The sequence below is a fragment of the Penicillium coprophilum genome (genome assembly GCF_028826855.1).
Source record: "Penicillium coprophilum strain IBT 35676 chromosome Unknown utg000002l_segment0_segment1, whole genome shotgun sequence".
Taxonomy (NCBI): Eukaryota; Fungi; Ascomycota; class Eurotiomycetes; order Eurotiales; family Aspergillaceae; genus Penicillium; species Penicillium coprophilum.
This window is the reverse complement of record NW_026622722.1, coordinates 3,093,817-3,112,285: the sequence shown is the minus strand read 5'-3', so window position 1 is coordinate 3,112,285 and position 18,469 is coordinate 3,093,817. Positions and strand designations below refer to the sequence as shown.

The 18,469-nt window shown below is 41.9% G+C and overlaps 5 protein-coding genes across 5 annotated transcripts; 3 read left to right on the top strand and 2 right to left on the bottom strand.

The window, feature by feature from the left end:
- Positions 1–1,411: 1,411 nt before the first annotated feature.
- Positions 1,412–2,908, top strand: N7500_003245 (uncharacterized protein; the record flags this gene model as incomplete). The annotated part of the gene is made up of 2 exons (XM_056674391.1): positions 1,412–1,771; positions 1,820–2,908. 2 exons carry the CDS (start codon positions 1,412–1,414, stop codon positions 2,906–2,908), a joined length of 1,449 nt encoding a protein of 482 aa, XP_056534916.1.
- Positions 2,909–3,489: 581 nt separating this feature from the next.
- On the top strand, positions 3,490–5,632 carry N7500_003244 (uncharacterized protein; the record flags this gene model as incomplete). The annotated part of the gene is given in 9 exon segments (XM_056674390.1): positions 3,490–3,595; positions 3,718–3,764; positions 3,810–3,889; positions 3,929–4,011; positions 4,025–4,053; positions 4,126–4,181; positions 4,963–5,044; positions 5,361–5,498; positions 5,573–5,632. Coding segments are annotated over 9 exon segments (681 nt in total), but the record flags the coding sequence as incomplete, so codon positions are not given.
- Positions 5,633–10,801: 5,169 nt separating this feature from the next.
- Positions 10,802–12,309, top strand: N7500_003243 (Myb transcription factor; the record flags this gene model as incomplete). Its single annotated transcript, XM_056674389.1, has 6 exons — positions 10,802–10,871; positions 10,966–11,140; positions 11,215–11,258; positions 11,327–11,394; positions 11,470–11,570; positions 11,631–12,309. 6 exons carry the CDS (start codon positions 10,802–10,804, stop codon positions 12,307–12,309), a joined length of 1,137 nt encoding a protein of 378 aa, XP_056534914.1.
- Positions 12,310–12,606: 297 nt separating this feature from the next.
- Positions 12,607–14,372, bottom strand: tpcA (O-methyltransferase tpcA; the record flags this gene model as incomplete). The annotated part of the gene is made up of 6 exons (XM_056674388.1): positions 12,607–12,949; positions 13,013–13,223; positions 13,281–13,337; positions 13,401–13,726; positions 13,785–13,911; positions 13,976–14,372. 6 exons carry the CDS (start codon positions 14,370–14,372, stop codon positions 12,607–12,609), a joined length of 1,461 nt encoding a protein of 486 aa, XP_056534913.1.
- A 735-nt stretch (positions 14,373–15,107) lies between these two features.
- On the bottom strand, positions 15,108–17,681 carry N7500_003241 (uncharacterized protein; the record flags this gene model as incomplete). Its single annotated transcript, XM_056674387.1, has 8 exons — positions 15,108–16,104; positions 16,197–16,263; positions 16,342–16,544; positions 16,610–16,672; positions 16,728–17,265; positions 17,331–17,396; positions 17,484–17,578; positions 17,632–17,681. 8 exons carry the CDS (start codon positions 17,679–17,681, stop codon positions 15,108–15,110), a joined length of 2,079 nt encoding a protein of 692 aa, XP_056534912.1.
- Between the last annotated feature and the right edge of the window lie 788 nt (positions 17,682–18,469).

Genomic DNA, 18,469 nt, shown 5'->3' with positions numbered 1-18,469 from the left:
GATCTAATTCCTAGGCACGTTTTGGGTGGGGTGCGCAGCTCGCTTACCGAATCCGTCAGTCAATGTAACGTATTCCACATGCGAGCTACGCACACAAGCGACCTGCGCAGTCCCAAACACATAGTAAATGCGATAAATTACAAGTTGATATTTTAACCACTATGGTCTATAAAGATTTCCCCTTATAGCCTCCTACCTTTTAGGTGGTATCTGGTCTCTTTACGGGATTTGAAGGAAGTTTCTAACTTTATAATTGAGATATATATATTTCTAGTTTTTAGTAACGTAATTTTCGGTAATTTTTGAAATGATAATAATATATCTATCCAATATCTTCAAAAGAGAGATATAGTGCTGATAAGTTTTATCGATAGCTATCGACAAATAAGGAGCTAAAATAATGACATGGTTGTTGAAATACCAATGTAGAATATATCGCATTTACTATGTGTTTGGGACTGCGCAGCTCACTTGTGTGCGCAGCTCGTATGTGGAATACGTTAAGCCCAAAGGTAAAGAAAGTATTTGGAAACGCAAGGAAGATTACCAAAGTACCCTGCAGCATGGCGGAAGAATTGACACGTGTCTTGAACCCTCCCTTGCCTCACTTAGCCCAAGAATTAGTCAATCTCATATGCCACAAAAAATGCCAGTTCCTCTAGGAGTATACCCTGCAACTTTCCTTCAACATTTCAGCTCAGCAAGGAATCCACATCCAGCATATGATCATGGGAAACAGAACCGAACAAAGGAAAAGGCAGACCAAAAGACAAGCTCGGGACCTAATAGCAAAACACAATATCTGCTTCGAAGGTCCACAGAATGGTTCCAAATGGCCCGACCAATATGTTTCTCTTTTTACAATTATCCGCCATATTGAACGAGTCAACTACGAAGAATACTATTGCGAAATGAAATTGTGTGTAGAGACACGAAAGCGATCCCAAATGATCAAAACGATCCGAGCTACGAACGAACTAATAAACGAGGCTGATCAATGTCGGAAAACCTGTGCAAATGAGCGAGACTGGCGGAGCGCGACAGAAAGACTGGTTTTGAAACGCTTCACGGAAGACCTCTTTTGGTGCGTGCTTAAAAGTTAATCTTTGCCAAAATCGCACTAATAGGCTATAAACTTAGTGCCCGATGTTCAAGACGTCAGTGGAAAGCCGAGTTCCAAGCTGAGCCTATCTGCGAAAGGGCTTCATCTCAGCTTTCTCAACAACGATCTAGTAGGCTGATATGCTCCTGCAACGATGAAGAATTTCGCCTTGAAACACAGGTGGGTAATTTGCTGCATTTTTGGTTTTGCTGACGGGACGGCATGCTCACCATCAATATTTATTAGTCCCCTTACTCAGATGGCCGCAGGATATTCGCAGGGATACATGAGCCAAGCATATCAGACCCAATGATTCCAGAAGATGGAAGAAGAAACCCGGACTATGTTATCGGACTTTTGAAAAGAGAGAACTCCCCACTGAGCCGTGCTATGGATATTCCTGCTGGAATCTCCTGTACCCCACTGGATACAGGTGATCATGTTTTGTTCCCTTTCCTTATCCTTGAGGCTAAGTCAGGGGAGTATTGCCCCGATTTCTCTGCGATTGAGAAACAAACAGCTTTTCCGATCAGAAAGCTGGTGAATCTTCAGAAATCGATAGCAAGAAGAACGGAAGAAAGGAGCCATTATCCAATAGTATGGTTTTTGGCCTTTAAGGGCGAGGACTGGAAAATCCATGGCTGTATTCCCACTTCCGGTGAAGGAATAGTATGTACCTTGGCCAATATCATTAAGAAACTTCTAACACGCTGATAGCGAATCATCCAACTCTGGAATGGCGATATTCGCCGGGCCGATTGTGCATTGCAGTTATTCCTGATAGTCGACATGATCTGTGACTGGGCTGCGGACATTTACTTGAACGGAGTTATAGGTTGGTTGTCTGCTGCCATAAGTGCTGTTCCAGATGGGGGTGATACCGACAGTGAAGACTGGTCTGATGCAAAATCTCAAGTGGGGGAGTTACTTGGTGAACAGGGCACTATTGATATTTTTGATGACCCGGAGCACCATACCGAAACAGTGACTACCTACTCCTCTGCGGCATCCCCAACACTATTTCCTATGCCAGGAGGGTTAACAATTGATTGGGACATGCCCCTAATTCCTCCACCTCGCGGACAAAATTCTGTCACTCGCAACGTGAATGAGATCTCTTTCTCGTTTCATCACCTTACATTGCCCGAGTCAATAGAAGAACTTGCTGCATTTTTATCGATTTCTGGCCCACAATCTGAGAATATCGCTCAAAATGCAGCAAAACTACTAAGCCTATTCAATCAGCTGTGTCCTATTCAGGTCACAGGGAACTTCGTGTCTAGTTTGGAAGAGTTCTGGACCGAAAACCCTGGTACTAGGTCGCACCCAATGCTCAACCACGATGAACTGATGTATACTTATATATCATTCCGATTGCATGCCCTACCAGATGAGTCTCTTATTATGAGGGATTTATCCTGCATCATCGCATCGGCTAATGCTATCAGCACTTTGCATTCTATTGCAGGAAAAAAGCGTTCGATACTTATTGGGAGTCAGAGGCATTATCTGCAGAATCTAGATATCGTGACCCCACTGAAGAAGCTAGCCAGCTCGGAATCATTCCACACAGCTTCTCGAACCACTTATCTTTCCTTGTGCGTTACAAAGGATCCATCAGATCCAACCCGCACATTTTCATGGACTTCAGATAGCCCACGTGGAAAATATATCTCCGGACTTTGGCAGAATCTGGAAGCTGGGACACCCGGAGCTCATCTTTCCCCAATTCTGGGAAGCTCCAAAGCAAGCTACAAAATGAACAGTTATGACAATGGCCTGCTCCGCTCGGCTTCGTTCGAATAAGGCACTTCCTATCACATGCCTTCTACTGCTTTTCATTCTTTACTTTCATTTTCCAACTAGTTGATAAAATATCGCTTCCCTTCGACATTACATTGCAATTCTTTTTTAATACCGAGCGATACCTAGTAATGCTTTGTTGTCGGGCCGGGGGGGGGGAGTAGTTGCCGCTACCTGGGCCAGGCGAAATATATATGATGTCATACAATTTTTCGTAGACTTTGGCACAACCTACTCTAACCCGGACCCAATCCAACCCAACCTAACCCAAAATAGGGTTTAGGTCTATTACTTCGACCTAACGTGTAAAGGATAAAGGTCCTTTCAATTCTGATACTTGGTCATCTACCTAAGCACGTCATTCACGTCCCGGGGTCAAAGCGGGGTTGAGTCGTAATTGGCTCGGTACTCAGCTTAGGTAAATATAGGGTACTAACGTATTCGGTAAGCGAGCGGCCACTGTAACCGAGCGGCCACCCCCTCCAAAATCGCGTCCATGAATTAGCACTTAGTCAATTCAACCACCCACTATACCACCAATTCGCTCTTAAAGCTCTCAAAATTCAATCGAGTAAGAAAGTAGGGTCTTATTAGCCATCCAGGCTTTTAAAAATAGAGATATTAGTTCTATTTCTCTTACTATACGTACCTTTAATATCCCACGTTCGACTCTTCGCCGCCGCCTAAGTGGTATATAAGAACGCGTAATTTCTCGCGCCAATTTATATAAACTCTCTAAAATAGAAGAGGAATCTCTTTAAAAATAGATACTCTCTATAGATTCCTATAGATTAGCCCCCGGCCCTCTATAGTACGAGAAATAGCGAATCTTCTCCTCGAAAAGCGTAGAACTACCCTAGTTATTTTAGTCGGCGAAAAATAGGTATATAACTTTATGAAATAGTATCCTTTTCTCTCCTCCCGATTCTCGAAGCGGTATAATTATAAGTGTACGAAATATAAAGACCCTAAGATTATTACTAAGTGGTTTAATCTAGTTTAGAAGATAATCCTTAAATTTAGGATTAACCCTAATAATATCTATAACTTTAATAAGACTAGTTTTATAATAGGCTTAATAGTAACTATAAAGGTTATTATAAGGAGTAAATACTATAGTTAGCGATCACTTTTATAACCTAGAAATTGTAAATAGGTAACTATTATCAAGTATATAAATACTTTAGGTTAGGTACTCCCTCTATATATAATTTTTAAAGGTAAAGTCTTTATTAAATCCTAGTTTAATAGTCTTCCGGATAATTAGTGTTTTAAAGTTAGTCCTAATAGTTAGACTTCTAATAAAATTAGACTTCGCTAGCTTAAAAAGCTCTTTATTCTAATAACTTTATTATATATAAAGGGGAGATATAGGCTTCTTATACTTAATAGTTATAGAAGCTATTTAACCCTAAAGTTCGATAAACTTTATAAGAAGAATTAGATTATACTAATCTATATATCTCTATATTTATCTTACCTTTTATAGCCTCTTAATATTAGCTATTTTATAGTTCTTAAACGTATATATAGTTAGCTAGTTAAATCGAAAATATAGGTTAGGATAAATTATATCGATAAACTTAACTTCCTTAAAGTATACCCCCTTATATAAATTAAAGTATTTAAATTAGAGACTATTAAAAATAGCTTCGGGGTAGCTAGCTTAGTCCCTTTTAAACTAGAGAGAGGGATTTTAAAGCTTAATATTTAGCTTTGAACCCTAACCCCCCCTAGCCGGGGTAGTAATTTAAGCCGGAATTTTATACTAAAAACCCCTTTTATAGAGAAAGATCTATATTAATAGGCTTTGTTAATTAAAGCTTTACTTTATATAAGATCTTAAAGTCTACTAAGTCTATTAGATCGTATATTAAACTAGCTTATAAAAGGCTTCTATCTTATAATATAAAGTGCTATCTTACTCACTATAGAAAATAAGGAATTACGCGCTACTAATAAGAAGTAGAAACAAAAACGTACTCGATCCTAAAGGTAGATACCTACTAAAGGAGGTCTCTTAGTTTAAGAAGCTTCTTAATTGATTAGTGAGATAGTGGAAGTAGTGGAAGCACCTATACCCCCACCGCGAAGAAGCGCTTCGCCGGCTTTATAACTATATATACGGGCCCTACTAAGGTGTAGTAGGTGCGGATAAATAGGTCATAAAATCAATAGGTGCCTCAGTAGATAGATGATTTTACTATATTTAATTTAATAGGGATTTAGTTGAGATAAATACAATTGAATTTAATAGGGTTTAGAGAGGTGGCCGCTCGGTTACAGTGGCCGCTCACTTACCAAATACGTTAACGTATTCGGTAAGCGAGCCGCTATTGTAAGCGAGCCACCACCCTACTTAGAAACGTGTCTATGAATTAGCACTTAGTTAGTTTAACCACCCACTATACCACTAATTCGCTCTTAATCCTCTTTAAATTCAACAGAGTAAGAGGGTAGGCTTTTATTAGCTATCTGGGCTATTAAAAAGCAAGAAATTCGCACTATTTCAGCCGCTACCTATACTTTTAATATACCCTGCTCTACCCTACACGATCGTCTTAATAGCTATACCGAACAAAGTACTATACGCGTAAATTTATATAAATTAACTAAAATTGAAGAGGAGTCTCTTTAACAATAGATTCTCTCTATAGATTCTTATAGAGTAGCCCCCTAGCCCTCTATAGTACGAGAAATAGTGGATCTTCTTCTCTAAAAGTGTAGAACTACCCTAGTTCTTTTAGTTAGCGAAAAATAGGTTTATAACTTTATAAAACGATATCCTCTCCTCTCCTCTTAATTCTCGAAACGATATAATTACGAATATACGAAATATAAAGACCTAAAAATTATTAGGGAGTGGTTTAATTTAGTTTAAAAGATAATCTATTAATTTAGAATCGACCCTAATAATATTTATAACTTCGATAAGACTAGTTTTATAATAGGATTAACTATAACCGCGAAGGTTATTATATAGAGTGAATACTATAGTTAGCGCTTTATTTTATAACCTAGAAATTATGAATAGGTGACTATTATTAAATATATAAATACTTCGGGGTAGGCTCTTCCCCTATATATAATTTTTAAAGGTAAAGTCTTTATTAAATCTTAGTTCGATAGCCTTCCGAATAATTAGTGTTTCGAAGTTAGTCCTAATAGCTAGACCTCCGATAAAATTAGACTTCGCTAGGTAAAAAAGCTCTTTATTCCTAGTACTTTATATATAAAGGGGGTATACCGGCTTTTAATACTTAATAATTATAGAAGTTATTTAACCCTAAGGTTCGATAAAATTTGTGAAGAAAATAGGGTGATTCTAATTTATATACTAGCGTATTTATCTTATCTTTTATAATCTCTTAATATCGGCTATTTTATAGTATTAAAATATATATATAGCTAGTTAGTTAAATCAAAAATATAGGTTAGGATAAATTATATTAATAAACTTAATTTCCTCGAAGCGTACCCTTCTGTATAAATTAAAGTATTTAAATCGGAGACTATTAAAAATAGCTTTAGGGTAGCTAGTTTAGTCCCTTTTGAACTAGAGAGAGTGATCTTAAAGCTTAATATTCGGCTTTAAATACCTACCCCTCCCTCTAGTAGGGGGAGTGAATTAAGCCGAAATTTTACACTAAAAACACTAACTATAGAGAAAGAACTATATCGGTAGGCTTTATTAATTAAAGCTTTACTTTATATAAGATCTCGAAGCCCGCCTAGCCTATTAGATCGTATATTAGACTAGCTTATAAAAGGCTTCTATCTTACAATATAAGGTACAATCTTACTCGCCTAAGAAAATAAGGAATTATATACCGCTAATAAGAAGTAGAAGCAAAAGCCTACTAGATCCCGGAGGTAGATACCTACCGAAGAAGGCCTCTTAGTTTAAGAAGCTTCTTAGTTAATTACTAAGCCAGTGGAAGTAATTAAAGCACCTCCCTCCCCTCTATAAGGAAGCCCTTCGCTAGGTTTATAACCACGTACGTGGGCCCCACCAAAGTGTAGTGGCTATAGAGAAATAGGGCATAAAATCAATAGGTGTTTAGCTAGATAAATCAATTTAGTTAAATTAATTTAATGGTGTTTTAGTTAAGATATATACATTTTAAAACTATACAATGGAGTAGGGTGGCGGCTCGCTTACAATGGCGGCTCGCTTACCAAATACGTTATATCTAAGTATAAGAACCCTAAGATCCTTAGGATCCGGTTCCCTCCTATAAGAGTTAGTCTTATAACTTAAGAAAATATATTTAATCCTCTCTCCTAATTATTAAGCCTTATATCTTACCTAGTTAATAGGCCTTATACCTAATAATTATATACCCTTATAGTTCTAACTCTTCTTCTTTAACTACCTAAGATATAATAGCTTCCCGCTATATTACCTTAAGTAATACCGGAAATCTAGAAGAAACCTCTTAAATTAGGAATAACTAAGGACTAATACTATAAGTCTAAGAAATCGAGGAACTAGAAACTTAAACTATCTATAAGACTTAACTAATAGAAAGACTAAATCTACTACTATATCTATAGGATCCTCTAGTTAGGGCTATATAAAGCCTAGAATTAGAATAGATCGGCCTAGAACTAGCTAAAGCTACTACTAAAGAACTAGAGGAGATTATCTAGGCCCTTATAAAGAAGGTAGAGCTATAAAAATAACTTATTATAGAGAATAAAGAGGAGCTAAAAAGCTACTAGCCTAATTATAAATCCTTATTAGAAAGTAAGTAAAGCTAAAGGGGAGAAATTAAATACTATATTAGAAGATTTAAGGAAAACTTTAGTATCTACTAAAGAGAAGAATAGCTAAATAACCTTAATACACTTTTTAGAGATACCCTAAGAAAATAAGTTTTAGATTCTTAAAAAGTCCTTATAGCCGAAAACTACCTATATATATCCTATATAGGATACGACTAAATAGCGAAACTATATATTAAACTACCCTAAGGTAGAGATAAACTAGAAAGCTTTTAAAGAATAGACTAAAACCCTACTCCAAAACTCCTATAATATTATTACCGATATCCTAATACTCTACTAGAAGGTAGAAATATATCTAGAATAAGATCCCTATACCTTTAATTAATATCTTATATCCCTAGAGAAATACCTACTAGCCTAGTTAGAAGAATAGAGAGCCTAGGTACTATTTATAAAGCTTACTAAGGTACTTTAGGACTATATTATTACCTATATTGTGAGCACTTTAGCAGAAATAATATTATAGCCTAATAGTAGGTTATAATATTTTGTAGGGGAAGGTGTATTAGATAAGCTTTATCTTATATAATATTGTATTATATAAGATATAGAAAGGTTTATACTTAGCTTAAGTAAATAATAATAGGTGAGAGGTAAGAATAGTTGTATTCAATAATTATCTAGCTAGGAATCCTCCATTCCTTATATAGGTAAGCTCTAGCAGTATAGAATATCATAGAAAGTCATTAATAATAGAATGACTTTATTATGATATCCTAGATTTATAGCGATATATTGTGAGTCATAATATAGTTTACCGTAAATAATATATCTAAGGTTTTCTTAGATACTACCGGTAAAATATATATCTTATCCTCACACACCATAGTATATAAATATATCTTACAATTACTATTATGCTTACAACCACTATACTATATTTAATATAAATCTTTATTAGTAATTAATATAAATATAAAGTCTATTAGCTTTACACTTAGGGTAATTATATAAATTTTATAACTTAATATTATAATGATACAGGAATATTTATTAAATAAGCTAGAATAGTTATAAAAAATAGTAATCTATTCAAAAAACTTAGTATTATTATAAACGCTAAGGCCTATATTTTATACAAAAATGGGTTTAAATAGGTTATTATTGGGTTATTAGGTTTAATTTATTAGGTTTTAGGTTAGGTTAGGTTATAGAGGGCGGAACCTAAAACCTAATTGGTTTGGGTTTCGGGTCGGAGGTTCCGACCCAAAATGGGTTCTGCTGAAGTCTAATTAGATATCTATAGATATTAAAAATAAAATAGATAGAAGGTCAATATCTAAATCATTAAGGCTACGGATATTGGATATCAAAAAATATCTAAATTCGTACTTTGCGGATATTGCGGATTGTGCTATAGTCTAGTACCTACTTAAGAAGGCCTCTTGGTTTCAGCGGCTTCTCGATTAATAACTGAGCTAGTGGAAGCAATTAAATAAACCCCCCAAACAAATAAGCCCTTCGCCGGCTTTGCAACAATATACGTGGGCCCCACGAAAGTGTGGTAGCTGTGGAGAAATAGGGCATAAAATCGATAGGCGCCTAGCTAGATAAATGATTTTAATATATTTAATTCAATGGCGTTTTGATTAAGATAAATGCAATTAAATGTACTGGGTTTAGATTCTAGACAGGGTGGCCACTCGCTTACAGTCACTCGCTTACAATCACTCGCTTCCAGAAGCCAATCGCTTACAGAAGCTACTCAATTACAGTGGCTGCTCGCTTACCGAATACGTTAACATGGGGAACAGTGATACAGTGAGGGGGCGCTGACGTGTCGACACCTGCACTGCAACGATCATCTATACTAGTAAGAAGTCATCGCATGAAATCGGGAGACTCCGTGACAGTTATATACAATATAGGCGAGTAGCCGTCCGAACCTGGCCCTGAGGGGTCGGTGTCCTAGTTTTTCCGCCAACCCTCTAGCTTTTCCTAGCTAAGCTTATGCTAACTAAGGCTTGGCCGAATTTCAAGGAGATTCATTTATCTAATGATCAATTAAACCGTACGTGAAACAACCTTGCTCCCTCTTGTCACAGAGTCTCCCGGAATCATGCATTGACTTCTTGCTCAGCAAGTATAGAGGATCGTCACAGTGCAGGTGTCGACGCCCCCTCACTGTATCACTGTTCATGTTAAATAGCCTATTCTAGGAGAACCATGAGTCCCTGTATTCTCTCCAATACTATTTCTTCGAGGCATCCTCGTCTGCCCTAGTTGACAGGCTCTATCCTGTAAATGCGAGAACCCCTTATATTTTAGAATTGGAACCTTTAATAAGGGTGTACTTAAGTAGATGATCATATTTTCGCAAGGCCAGTTGCTGAGTAGTGTAAACCCAAATCTTAGATCGAGTCCGATTGAAATGCGGGGATTGACAGTACCCTGTTTCACGTACTTTAGTCCACCTACAGCCAACTGTGGAGCTCGGCCCACACAGTACATGCCAGTGGCGGCAACCCCCGAGGTCAGGAACCGGGGTAAGAGATCAGGCAGCGTCCCCACTTTTGTATGGACCAAGTTCTGGGTTCATATTCTGTATGGAGTACTCCGTAGTTGATTTTAGATCACAACAAAGACTTTTAATTATGGACCTAACACCCCCTGTCTACGCATTTATCGAGACTTGTGCGGAAGCTTCTATTTGTTTCTGTTCTTGGGGATCGTCAACAGTCTTTCCCCTTTTCCCGTGCTACAACAAAGACACTTTATCCAGGTCAGTAATATCGATTAAACTAACTAATGCATGTCAGCTACCGTGGTAATTTTCGTCTCCCAGATCCGACCCTAGCAAAGTACTTATACCCTGGAACAGGATCGGAGGATCCAACGACCGGTCTTCGAATATATTGGACCTAGCTGGGTTCATCACATACATCCGATGCCTGCCAATTATGGCCTTTGTTGATTGGTTTCCCCTATGTCTACCTCTGCCGAGTAGTAGTTTCTGCAGGACGCCCCCGGGGCCAGAAAAAGAATGTGAGGCGCTTTCCCCTCCCCCAGGGTCCGAAGAAGAATATTTATAACGGAGCGGGACGGCCCGTTTCGCAATCCATTCACCATTCCACGCCACTTAGGCATTTACCGCACACATCAATAATGCCGCAACCGCCAAACAGGTGGAATTCTGCCGAGGATGATCTACTTCGAAGAGAAGTGCTTACCCAATGTATGTCCAGAAAAGTTTGACGGCAGCCCTGGAGGAATGCAGTCCAATTGATAGATGGCATAGTTGGCTAATCAATGATGATCAATTGCTCTAGTGGGGGAGGGAGGGGTGAAAGACTGGCAGTGCATTGCGACCAAGCTTCCAGGCCGCACCAACAAAGATTGCAGAAAGCGATGGCATAATGTTGTCTGTGGCGGGGTGAATAAAGGCCACTGGACGCAGGATGAGGACAAACTACTCACAGAAGCTGTTCAAGCCCGTGGAAAAAGGTGAGGAGCTCATCAAGCGTCGACGAAGCTTGTTGAAGATTTGCAAGCTGACTTTTAAATCTTGTCAAATTCAGCTGGACGGTCGTTGCAACTGCCGTCAGGACTCGAAATGCAGACCGTGTGTTGCTCTTTTAATTATAAATGTGAATAGATCACAGTTCTGTAGCTGACCACTCGATGAGCTAGAATGCGCCAAGCGGTGGAAGCAATTCCTCGATCCTGAATTGGACCGCAGTCAGTGGACAGATAAGGAAGTAAGCATTCGTCGATATGATGCAGGCCAGCGAGATACTGTCAGATCAGAATTGACCCAATATTTCTGTGTTCAGAACAAGCTTCTCCAGGAGGCGCACGACAAATACGGCAGACGATGGAAAGAAATTCAGGCCAAGCACTTCCCCACGCGGTCAAGAAATGCAATCAAGAACCAGTACATATCACCTTGCTGAAAAACCAAGGGATAAGCCATGATTGCTGATATTCTGAGCAGATACACCATCCTTATCCGAAAACGGAAACAACCGCAAATTAATGGCATTGAAGACAACGAAGAAGCTCCGAGTCAATCAGAAAGTGAAGAAAATGGCACCATGGAAGCACGGGAGACAGATATTATGGACTTTTCATACGAACAATGGGATGATGATCTGAGTGATCATGATGCCATGATCGACGAGTGTGATTCTGCAGGCGAACAAGAGCCTGCCAATGAAATTGATACCTGGAGTTCTGACTTCTGCAGCACCTATAGTCACTTGCTCAGTGATGCAACTCCCGCAGACCATATGGCGCTGGATCCTACGACTAATGCAGACCAGGTCTTGTCGCAGTGCTTTCCAGGCGGAGAACTGCAATGCTGGGATATACCAGCGCCACAGACAGTCCAGACAAGCCCTGAGGTCTTCCAGAACAACATCCCTGATCCGCTGAAAGACCCCGCGCTCTTGGCATCGGAATTCTTCCCGACCCCAGACACTGGCCCGGGGTCTGTTGGTCAGAATCTTAACTTGGTTGATTGGCACCAGACGTCACCCCTTGCTCGTTACGAGGCCGGTTCCTCTCCCAAGAGGATCACCCTTACGGTGCAATCCCCGTGCCCAGAAACCGTTGAGTCCCTCATGCGGATTGCCTTGACAACTGCATCCTCGTTCAGCTTTGACAGAGAATAGAGCATCGGAAATTTCCATCCCTCGCACTAAACCCTTTTCAGACTCTTAGCCACGGTGGCAGCTGGTATAGGGCTGAGGCCACGTTATACCTCAGTGGAGCTATGATCGCAGGGGAACGGTGCTTGAATTTGAGACATATAATGATAGAATAGTGTATGAGAGTCAACTGTGAATTCATCGGCCACCTGGCAGTCGGTTGTGTATTCTGAAGACCATAGAACGCGTATTGAGAAATGATCAAGGATAAGCTCAATTATCAAGCTATCGTAGTAAAAGGGTCTGCATTATCCAACATCATCATTTCCCAGCTTTCGGCAGTTCACACATCACCAGAGAAACCTGACTCCGGCAGTCGTAGATCTTACTCAAAGAGAGTCCTGCCAGATTAATGATCCGTTCAAACTGGGCCGGAGTCCTCTCGATACCGTTGATGATACTCATCATGGTGATGTCTCTCTGATGGCTGTACCGTGCAAAATATCCATAGTTCGCCGGCAATGGTTCCGGGGCTGAAGATATCCCTTCAAATCCAAGTGTGGTATTCATGACCTGATCGCAAATGAGAAGTCGCGATTTGGAACTCATACTCTTGCGTATACCACTCAGAATCTGGATGCAGTATTCATCGGACCAGTCATGCCTGCCGAGTACAAATGTCAGAAAGAGACGAAAGAAGGATGTTGTTTGAGACATATTCTCTTACAAAATATAGCGGAGCCAATATACATCAGCTCCTTTGACTGGGTTCTCGTCAAAGAAGTCATGCGGCATGAAGGTAACTCGGCCTTCTTTCACTGCACGGGGGTTTTTTTGTGGCCAAATTTCGGTCTTTGCCTGCTCTAGAGCTGGAGGCCGATCTTGGACAATGAATTTGAGGTCTGGGTAAAGATGTGATAGTTCCAGGCAGAAGCCACCTGCATGCCATGAGTGAGCTGCACAGGAAGGTGGGAGAGTGAGCACCAAAGACGTACCAACACCACCTCCAACATCTACCACGAGTGCCTCACCTAGGCTTTTCCAAGGATAATCTGAAAAAAGGACAAGTGTTAGTGGCGGCATTGACCCTTGGAGAATTTTACAAGAGCGCATACCGAACAAATGGGCGACACCAAACACCCGACCGCCACCGACCATGGCCAGACCAAAAACGGCATGTTCTGGTCGTTTTACCAGGGTTTCCGGAGACTTTGAGCCAACTGCCTGTGTCAGCTCCGGACCGAAGGGCCCAGGATACGCGGAGTCGGAGCCACTCTGCAGCTCCGCTACTTTGACCTCTTCTTCCAGCCAGATCCATCGCTCAGAAGTTGTGTTAGCGGCCTTCTGAAATGCAGTTTCCTTGACTGAGTATGACGGTCCCAACTTGGGGTCGAGCAGGGCTCGAGGCAGCGCATCCGAAGCGCTGTAGAGATCGAAGGAGCTAACAAAGGTAAGCAAAAGGGTAAATGATACATGCGCGAGGAACAAGAGTCACACACAACATCATAACATAGGCACGAAGTGCCTCATTGTGTATAAGAGAAGCAGAAATTCTGTTATTGGCGAAACAATCCTCTCGCACTTCTTTGAAGATATGGATTGAACAGAGACATCTCATGACTCGGGCTAAAAAAAAGAGAAAATTTAGTAGCTTCTCAAAACAAAGATACCGTTTGTAGAGATGACTGACACAGCTTTTGAGCCTCAATGCCCACCGCGTCACTTAGCTGATCAACTGGAACACCCATGTCTCCGGCTTTGGCCAAGATATCGGCTACTTGGAGTCCAACAGCAATGTGAAGACACCGAGATTCATTGTATTGGGAAGAAACCTCGAGAATACGCTCACTGGGGGTTGCAACGAGCTCGACAAACTTGCCCGTAGCAGAAATGAGCGTGCGCTTGGCCTCAAAAAGCTCCCGAGTGGGAATCTGGGTCTCGGTCTTCCTTTTATCCTGGTCATCAACTTTGTCTCCCGCACTGGGAATCTTTGACCACTCGTTGATGACAGTGCGCACTGCCTGAGTGGTCACTTCCAAGAGCTGAAGAAGCTGGTGAACATCGCGAACAGTTGGTGATGAAGCCATGACACAGCAGAACTAGAAGTGAGAAGTAAAATATCAAGCGTTGCTCGCTATGAGGAAGAATTGGGTGACAGGAATTTCCGAATACTTACATACCTGTGGGCCTGCGTACGGCAATGGTAGGTCTGCGAGTCCTCCAGCGGGCCGCAGTACATCAATTATGGGCCGCGGTAAATTTATCTGATGAGCATTCTGCTCGGGAAGAAGGGAGACAAGAGACACGATCCATTCAGGTAGAAGAGAGAGGTTGCAGAAGGTAAACTTGAACGGGGCAAACTATGTGATTTTGACTACATGAAATTTAGTCCAACCTTTAACACCATCATTTCAATGATTTCACCCAGAATAGGATATTGAAATACGCTTCTGAAGATGGGTGTATTGTTACGTGCTTTGGACTTTTAGTTCAATTGACATATTGAGAAAAGGATTTCAATCTAGACATCTGGATGTCCATATCTCGTGCTGGGGCAGTAACGACACGGATTAGAAAATTCTTAACTTCCATTCACTGTGGCCCCATGAACCGGCTTCGTCGACGATTTTGTATCTATGAATTCTGATGGACAAAACTCGTGAAAGGCGATGTTTCAGACCTTTGCCTTGATTATAGAAAAGAAAATATTTAGAACCAATCCGTGCTTCGTTGTGCCCAAAACGCACCACCGTATTGATCATATATCCTCCACAGAAAACAATAAAGAACTGGAAGTTGCATATTGCGTACTCATTTCTACATCATTCCGAGACACGCGTGGTCAAAAAGCCAGCGAAGTAATCATTCAGCAAGTCAAGATCATCGGGCATGCCACTCATCCCAACCCACAAATCTGGGCGGATCACCACCACAGCACCTGTGCGGTGGTTCACTCCATAGGTGCTATGAGCATCTTCATCTGGAGTACGGTCATCGAACAGGAAGGTTGCGTTCTCACCAAGAGCACACAGGTCGTCACCCTGCAATCTTTCTTCCACTTCAAATGGAGTTCCTTTCGCGACAACTACAATATTGAAACGCCGAGGCCCACCATACCGGGCGTAGAAGTTAAGTGGGGCGTCAGCTGCCAGCATGCTTGAGAAACGACATATTTTCTCTCTGACAGGGCCCAGTAGGTCAGACACAAAGAGCACAAGGTGGAAACGATTGGTCCCCGTAAGATGATCATATAGATATCCTGTATGGGCTGCGTCAAAACACAACCGAGGATTAGGTGCGCGCACCCCATTCTTGACCGCAATCGGAGGTCGAGATTGAGGAACAACGTCTCTTGTAGGAGGGCTGATACAATTCCACCCATAAGCGGCGTCAACGCCCAAAAGGAATGGTCCGTGTCGCGAGAAGAAGTCTCCCAGAAACGCCTTCGCCTCAGCGGGAGACATAGAGCTAGCATACCGTGAGTTTGCCTCATAAATGCTACCACTGTGATCAGAAGGTCCTGAGCCGTTCGTGGTGGCGGCTTCTTTGTCCTCTGTCGAGAAAAGTCCCTCAATCGTTTCATGACCAAGAGCCGCTCCGATTTCGTACAGGTTGGCTGTTGGCAATGGTGAGCTACAAACAAATCGAAGATATTTCCCTGACACTTGGATGACCCTGTTGGCGTGCAGTCGGCGTTCACGGTCATATGTGGGCAGCAGCTTCTCCATTGCGGCGTCTTGGGACACGCAAAGTCCAATTTTCCAGGCAAGATTGGCAGCATCCAAAATAGACGCGTTGAGGCCAAACGCTCCCATCACACTGTGGACGTGACTGTTCGTTTTGAGAAACCCACAAGCGTTAGCAAATGTCAAATATGCATGTTAACCGTCTTGCTTGACGGTTTCACTTACGCTGAATCACCAACTAGATGAACTCTGAGATCATCAGAGGAGAATGAGCGTGCAACACGCTCACTGACTGTTTACCACCACACACTTAGTCACATTGTTGAAGGATCAGGGGAAGGAAGAAGGAAGAGAGGGAGGGATCAAGTACTTTTCCACACGGCGAACCAACTCAGTGGCGCTCCGAATTTCAGCTTGTAAGGCGCAAATATTCTGTTGGCTTGTTCCAATACCTCATCAGGAGTAATTGACTCGACATCAATCTGACCTCCAGATTCGGCGACTTCGGGATCTATCGCTTGCCGTGAAGCTGCGAGAGGGCCATGTTGGGAGGTGTCGAGCTGCGTGTAGAGCCTGGAAAGAATTGAGCATAATCATGAGAGGAGATGTCAACGTATGCCATCGGAGCTATGACTTACCGGATGAGACCATTTTCTCTCGGTATGATCACACATCCGCCATGTTCAGAGCTGACAACAGAGCTAGAGAGGGAGTGTTAGGGCATGTGGTTTATGTAGACATGGGGCACACCCTTACCCAAATATCCAAGCATGTGGATAGTCCGTCTCAAAGACACAATCCATGATTCCCCAATACAAGTCAGTGCTCATGCCATCAAAAGGGATACCAAGCCGCTTTCGAATAGAACTAGCCCCTCCATCACTGCCCACCAGGAACTTTGCTCTAATCGTTTCCTGCTGCCCTGTGATACCATTTTCAATTATACCATGGATTGGATATGACTCGGGCGACAAGTCAGAGCTCTGACTCTGGTCAACATGGAACTCCTTGAGCGTGGTATTTCTTTCTACGAGCATCTTGTGTCGAAGAAGATCTCGGATGTAAATGCGTTCGATCTGGCCTTGAGTGATAATGTGTAAGCCGCGATAGCGTGAGTCGGACTGGTGAGATCGCCCATGATGCAACAATTGGCCGTTGAAATAGATCGCCGTGCGTTCAATGAGTGGGCCTTCTTCTTGCACCTCGCTGGCTAAACCCCAGGATGAGAGAGTCTCGAGGAAGCGAGGCTGAACGCCGTCGGCGCGACCTGCAATCAGAGGGGTGGGCGCTTTGTCTATAGTATAAAATCTCAGGGTCAACAAGTGCAAGTTGCTTGTAGCATCGGGTGTGTGTGCATACCGATAATTCGAAAAGTCAAGCCTTGACGGAGTAGACTTAGCGCAACTTCTAAGCCACTGGGCCCAGCTGTGGAAAAGATAATGTCTTGGTTAGAAACAATCGCTTTGCGTAGAAAAACTGAGTACAAATCTGAGGGCCAGGGTCCTCACTCACCTCCACAAATGAGAACGTCTACTTGATTCAATGGTTTCCACCACTCAGGGACACCGTGTGGGGAGGCGGTACCATCGTAGAGCGTTGGCCAGGTTCTCAAGACGTTAAAGCCAGCGGAATTGTGTTTAGACGAGGTGATACACTCCACCGCAGGGGGAGTTCATAGTGAGGTCGGTCATCTTCGGGGTCCTGTTCCATTCGTGAGTCAGCGGTAACTTCCAAGGCAGAAGGTGTGGGAGATGGAGATGCACATTATCTTCTATGATCTTCCAGTGCTCCTTTGTCGCTGGTTGCTTGAACCCGTTTCGAAAAGTGGCGGGAAGAACCGAATGCCCCATGGCAGGTAAAGGTCGATGAGGGATAACAAAGATATGGATATCGTCGTGTCCTAACAAAAAAGATCAATCCTGAAAGAATAGGCTCTTAGGTAGTATCCTGAATATATGTGCTGAGGGTACACTCGAAGTCAGTGTGCTAGCATTATGGCAGACCTGCGTATACTTGTAAGTGTAAGGTGTAGATACTCCGGTCCCTCCAAAGAGAGACTGATCATTGAGATCCAAGAAAGGATCACTGATCTCATGTAGGAACACACACCCAAATCATAGACTTGATTACCTGAACGTGAGGACGGTCTCCAAAGCCCAAAATCTAGGGTATCGTGCATCCATTCTGACATAAAGATGCCAACTAGCAACACATACACAAAAGAAACAAATAGAAGTTTTCCCAACTACAGTCTGGCAGCTGGATCGTACAGTGGGGTGCATACTCTTCCCTAAAATTGAGACCTGAATGCCCATTCACGGCGTGAGAGATTAATCATGAAATCGGCCTCAGGTTTGGATGGCTTTAGTATGCACGATATGAATAGTGTAGAGAATCGAGTTAATCTTCATGGAGTTTCGTCTTATTGTACGCTTCTTCATTGGCAAATCCGCTACTTCTGGCAATTAAATGATTTGAGATTTTTACCTAGTATACGC